Source organism: Chelonia mydas, chromosome 12, assembly GCF_015237465.2.
Source record: "Chelonia mydas isolate rCheMyd1 chromosome 12, rCheMyd1.pri.v2, whole genome shotgun sequence".
Taxonomy (NCBI): Eukaryota; Metazoa; Chordata; order Testudines; family Cheloniidae; genus Chelonia; species Chelonia mydas.
In genome coordinates, this window is record NC_051252.2 from 7886668 (window position 1) to 7892667 (window position 6000).

At 51.1% G+C, this 6000-nt stretch overlaps 1 protein-coding gene across 4 annotated transcripts in view; it reads right to left on the reverse strand.

Moving 5' to 3' along the window:
- Positions 1 to 3664, reverse strand: part of NUP93 (nucleoporin 93) — a 122648-nt gene extending 118984 nt beyond the window's left edge. Inside the window, exons 1-2 of one of the 4 annotated variants that reach the window (XM_043525981.1) lie at positions 3548 to 3648; positions 216 to 217 (exon numbers count right to left, since the gene is read on the reverse strand). Coding sequence is in view for 1 of the 4 variants with exons in the window: in XM_043525978.1 (XP_043381913.1) it covers positions 3181 to 3282 (102 nt within the window). In the remaining 3 variants the exon portion in view is untranslated. Of the gene's footprint in view, positions 1 to 215; positions 218 to 3180; positions 3364 to 3547 lie in introns of those variants that run through there. The other 3 variants (XM_037877557.2, XM_043525979.1, XM_043525978.1) reach the window with 3 other exon arrangements.
- Positions 3665 to 6000: the final 2336 nt, after the last annotated feature.

The window sequence follows — 6000 nt, forward strand, 5'->3', positions numbered from 1 at the left end:
AGGTCATTGGGACACCCCACCATTAACCTTTGCAACATGGAAAACTGATTACATCAAGTATTTAATTTTGTTTCTGAAAATCCTTGGAGGAAAATCAAACTAAAAATTCTCTCCACTCTCTGAACTGACAGAGGGTACTACAAGGAAAATTTAGAAACCACTGTGACATTACCTCTATTGGAAAGTCAGGATGTAGAAACTCATATATTCTATACTCCTGGGGGAATTCTGCACCTATAATTAAAAATTCTGCACACATTTTAACACACATTGCGTATATTTTATTTGTCAAAACAACACAGTATAATCACACTCCCATTGTCAGCCCCAGCCACCCAAGGCTCAGAGCAGGAGCTCTAGCCACCCGGGGCTCAGGGCGGGAGCCCCAGCCACCTGTGAAAGGTACAGGTGGGAGCGCCAGGGAGAAATCACAAATTCTGTGTGAAAAAATAAAATTCTACAAGGAACATTAATTTTGCACAAATTCTGCATTCCATAGTGATGCAGAATTCCAGCAGGAGTATTTCTACCATGATGACTGAACCAGGAGGGAAGCAGGCCCAGCTGCAACAGAGCAAAACCTCAGGGTGATTTATAAAACTACAACATGCCTAAGGAGGGGACTTAAAAGTTCTGTCCTCTTCTCCCCCAGGTATAAGGGGAGGACAATGTCATGCCATGCTGGGCACCCGTCATTCCACATTAGCAGCTGTCTACCCAGCAATTCTTACTGCATCAGGAGTTCATGTTTTAACATACGAGCACCCAAACCATGTTATAAAAGTTTTTGCCTTGCCTGTGTAGATGGGACCAAACAATGTTACAATGATCTTATCACTCTGTGCTGCAGCCCTGTAAAGATCAGAGCTATAATATGGAGAGGATCCTGTTTAGAAAGATTCAGCAAAGCTAGTGGCCCAAGAAGAACCAGCTGTTGAAAGGTCATATCCCAACCCACTGGAAAGAAAACAATAGAAGCAGAAAGTAGAAGATACAGAGAAAAATGAGGGAACCCAAAACAAACCTATGACATTATTTCTTTTAAATTTTACATAAAAACCCTGCACCTGGGATATTTTTCATGTAACATTTATTTTCCCCTGTACCCTTCTTGTACTAATAGGTCATCCAACCAAAGAACAAGGGAAGTAAGTGGGAAATCATTGGTAGGAAACAATAGCATCTCTCAAGCCATATGGGGCCACAAGCCACAATTTGGGCAGCTATGTCTCACACGCAGAACCTGAAGCTGTAAGGTCAACTCTGCTTATCGCTAGGACCCTATCAATTTCACGACTGTGAAAAATGTGTCATAGACTGTGAAATAAGCCCTTCCCCATGAAATCTGATCTCCCCGTTGCTGCTGGGAGCGCCCCATCCAGCTGTGAGTCCCCACAGGGCTGGGAAGGGACAGGACTTGTCCTTCCCCTACAGGGGGGAAAGGGGGAGGAGGTTAGACTCATCTCTGGGTACCTTTTGGGTTGGGAGCCAACACCATGAAATTTCAAATGTAAACACCTGAAAATGTGAAACTGATTAATTTTAAAACCCTCCGGCCATGAAATTGATCAAACGGGACTGTGAATTTGGTAGGGCCCTACTTATCACTATAGCCTGCTTTTGCCTGAAAAAAAGCTGAAGCTTAGATATGTTTCAGAGGGGTTACTTTCATTTATGTTTTTATTGCAGGCCTCACTCTAGGCATCCAAAGAGAGTTGCCCTGTATACATCAAAATGACCATTTGCTGAAGTACAGTTTACCAGATACTGTTCACACTCCCACTTCTGTTGTTCCAAATGTCTCTCTAACAGAGCACACTGAATTTAAAAATACTACTTGGCAACTATCATGTCACGTGATCTGAACGGTGCATTCTCACCAGAGCTTACAAATTAAGCCAGCGATGGAATGTGGCAGTAACTGGATGTGATATCACCAAAGAACAACATGTTCATCAGGATACACTCTTGCCTCCGAGTCAGTAACGAACCAAATATTCTCACATGGTATTACAGGGAAATGTAAGGCTGACAACAGTGTTTCAGAATAGATTTTAAACAGAGATCTCAGCCATTTGTGATCATTAAAGATCTCATAGCACTCTTCACAAGAGGAGTCCAATTCAGACTATTAGAGTCAGCATTCAAGGCCAGAAGGGACCACCAGATCATCTAGCTGGATCTGCTGTCCATCGCAGGCCACCCCCCACATGCCTGCACACTAAATCCAACAACCGAAATTACATTAAAGTATTGCAGCCCACAGGTGACAAGACTGTTATGTGCCCCAGGCAGAGAACAGCAGGGACCCAAGTGCACCAATGCCCGAGGCCTCCACAATAGCAGGGAAATGATTAAGTTAGATATTCCCAGATAAACCTGACAAGTGACCCCATGCCTCATGCTGCAGAGGCAAAAAACCATCCAAGTCACTGCAATTTGAGCTGCGGGGAAATGCCTTCCCTCGCCCCCACATATGGTGATCACAGAATCATAGAATATCAGGGTTGGAAGGGACCTCAGGAGGTCATCTAGTCCAACCCCCTGCTCAATGTGGGCAAGAACCAGCCAAGCAAGCACCTGAGACAGAATGCTCGGTGCCACCTCAGATTCTACCTACTTAAATTCCCAAATGGAGTTTCAATTAGATGCAATACTGTTTCTTCACATCCTGTCTTATGTGGCTTCGTACTGTCGCTCTACAGTATTAAGCAGATGCCATGATGAACCACCCCAGAGAGGACTGCAGTCAGTAGCCAATGAAGGAATCCATGTGTATTGTTTGCATAAAAATGCATAAAGCACTTTGGGCAGGAATCTCTAAGGAGCCTAGGGAACTCTGGCACCAGACTCCCACTGAATCTGGGTGCTTAACTCCCTTAGGCTCCTTTGAAAAATCTCAGCCGTGAGGATCTTCCAGGATGAAGGGTACTAGACACATGCTCATTCATCTGACAGGAGAAAACGATTAACACCACAGAGCAGAAGAACTCAACCCTCCTTGGCCAGACACCTCCCCCGACAGAGCCTGTGTGGAGGGGGCCGGCAGGGCTGGCGGTGGGGATGGGGAAGACACGCCAGAGAAGCCCGTGGATTAACGGTATCTGGCACGGACGCTGTAGTTACCCGCTGGCCACCTCAAAGCACTTTACCACGCTGTTCCCCCTACCCCAATTTTACCTGGGGGGGAAACTGAGGCACGGAGGGGTTAAGCAACGTACCCAGCCAGGCAGGGCTGAGCGAGGCTCCAGCCACTAGACCCGGCTGCCTCCCCCGGCACATTCCCCGGGCGCTCCCCTGAGCCAAGGGCACCCGGCTTTGCCCAGCGGCGGGCCCCTCGCCCGGCCCGCTCCGCACGTGGGGCCGGCCCGGTACACCGGCCTCGCCGCCAGGGGGCGCCCCGGGCTGCGCCGCGGCCACCGCAGGGGGAGCCGTGCGGGGGGAGGCGCGTCAAGCGGGGACCCTGCGCGTGGCGTGGGCGGGGGGGGCGCTGGCACCTGCCGAGGGGCGGGGAGCACGAGGCGCCCCGGCCCAGGCCCGCTCCTACCTGCCGCCTCCTTCCGCCGCGGGACTCGCTCCGGCAGCCGGCGGCCTCCGCGCCGCGCCCGCTGATTGGAGGAGCCGCCGATCCCCCAGCGGCCCCCGCGCCGCCGCCGTCCGCTCAAAACTTTATTGAGACGCGTAGAGAGGGACACGGGCGGGGCCGGGCCGCCTCCCCAGGGGTGCAGGGGGCCAGGCCGGAGGCGCCCTCCCCCCGGGGGCAGGGGGCGCCGGGCCAGGGGCTCCCCCAGGCCAGGGTCTGGGGATTCCCCCATGGAGCTAGCTGGGCGGAGCCCTGGCTGTGGGGACCCCTGGCGAGGGCTCCTCCTCGGGGGCAGGGCCCAGTGGGGGCCTGGCACCCCCTCCCCCAACAGGCGGGGGCCTCTGGCCTCGTCCCTGCTCCAGCGGCAGCCCGGGGCACCAGATCCCGGGCGGGGGGGGGTGCCACCTGACTGGGGTTGCCTCAGCACCGCGGTGCCAGGCGCTGTACAAACACCCAGCCGGAAGCACCTGGGCTCGCCCCCAGCACCAGCACGGACCCTCCCCCCGGCCCCTTGTGAGCTCCATCTTCACCATGCCGGATTGAGCGGGTCTGAGGGGGAAAGGCAAATCCGCATGGGAAGTGCCCAAGAGGGGGTGAAATGACCAAAAGGGGAAACAAAGGCAGGTTCAGACCCAGGGTCCCTGTCTGGGCAGAGTCCTGACAGCCCTGCCTGCAGGCACTAGGCAGACAAGGAGCATGGTTCCCCGTCTTACAGCAGGGCGCTGCAGTGACTGCCACGACGTTACTCCTGACTTATGCCCCTCTGAGGGCTTGGCTACAAGTACCACACCGCGCTGTGCTGTAGACACTGCTTATGCCAACAGGAGGCATTCTCCTGTTGGGCAGGTAATCCACCTCCCTGAGCAATGGTAGCTAGGCTGACAGAAGAAGAGGAGAGAATGACCCAGAAAACAACATCTGCTTTCTACCAGCATTAATCACCCCCAGGTTATATGGGGAGAGGCTGGACCAAGGTGCAATTTGCACTTCCCTACGCTACTGGCAGTAGGATTTGGTCCCCAGTTTCTTATTCGTGTTCAGTTTGGTATGGGGGCAAAATTTAACAAAAATGGCCCATTTATACACTTTCCAGCTCTCGGGCCACATTCCTTAGGGCCGCTGCAGGGAGATGTAAATTATCCCAGTAGGGATTCATTTAGAGGGTGGTCAGCTGTGGTGCCATCACTACCCTATTGCTCCAGATTTCTGCTGGGGAGATGAGCAGCTTTGTTTTACAGCTAGGACTCTAAGGAAGCTGCTCTAGCTGAAGCTACCCGGAGAGAAGCACTGAATTAGTCTCCTGCCCTAGCCACGCTCACTTCCTAGCCAGTGCTGCCCATTCTGGGGGCTGTGCAGGTCCCCTTATGTAACCCCCAAGGGTTGAAATCTGTTTCTGACCCTACAGTCTGGCCGATTTCCATCTCAGGGAAGTGGTTTTGCCAGCGTAACCCCATCCTGAATTTACTCTGTAAACATCTTCCATTAGAATACAGCTAGGAGATTCAAATATATCAGATTACTGTGTAATGATTTTGGCACTGAAATCCACACTGAAAGGAATAAACAAGGGTGGGGATTAAAAGCATATTACAATAAAGCGCCTAAAGATTATGGCATCCAGGCATATTAACTGTCTTAATTTAACAGCGTGAGAGTTAATGATGCTCTCTTGTGCCACGTGAAATCACAAAGAAATCAAATTGCCACGCAAGAGAGCAGAAGAAAGTGATTGCTTCCCCCTTCCTCCCTCGAGATATGCACTATACTCCTTGCTAACACTAACAAATCCTCTAGGAGCAGATTCTTCCACTCTCATTTTCCTGGCTTTGGCTGCTGCCAGAGAGTAAAGGGTTAAAGATGCTGCCCGTTTGAAGGCTTTTAAGTGCTTTTGTTGAAAGATCAGCAACATTATTTAAAAGACAGCCAGAGAACAGCTCTCCTTCCCTCCTGCCTAGTAGTTTCTTACCTTGCCATCTGGATTTGTTTCATGCTGTCTGCCTCGCTGGTGACATGGAGCTGCGTGATCGTCTGGTGTCTGACATTCATACTGCCAGCATCAGACACTGGCCTTCAAGGACACTGGATCCAGCATCCTAGTTCAAAATACCAGCTATCTAGGATAGAGATAGTAGATGGGGGATTTTTTCCCCCCACCATCTTCTTTCTTTTCTCTACAGTCCTTTAAAGATTGCACAGTGGTGATTTGCAAGATTACAGGAAACAAGGAATGTACAGGGATGCCCTGTCCTTGGGCAGAAGAGTGTTCTTCCAACCAACTGGATTAAGATGGGAGGCTGTCAGGTTGGGGGTTGGTTAGTTATGTTTTGTTTTTAACAGTTCCTGTTTCCTGCAAGATTCAACCAAGACCCCAGGCCTTTAGTATGGACTAAATTGGCACATGTTTGCAAAGTGAGGGA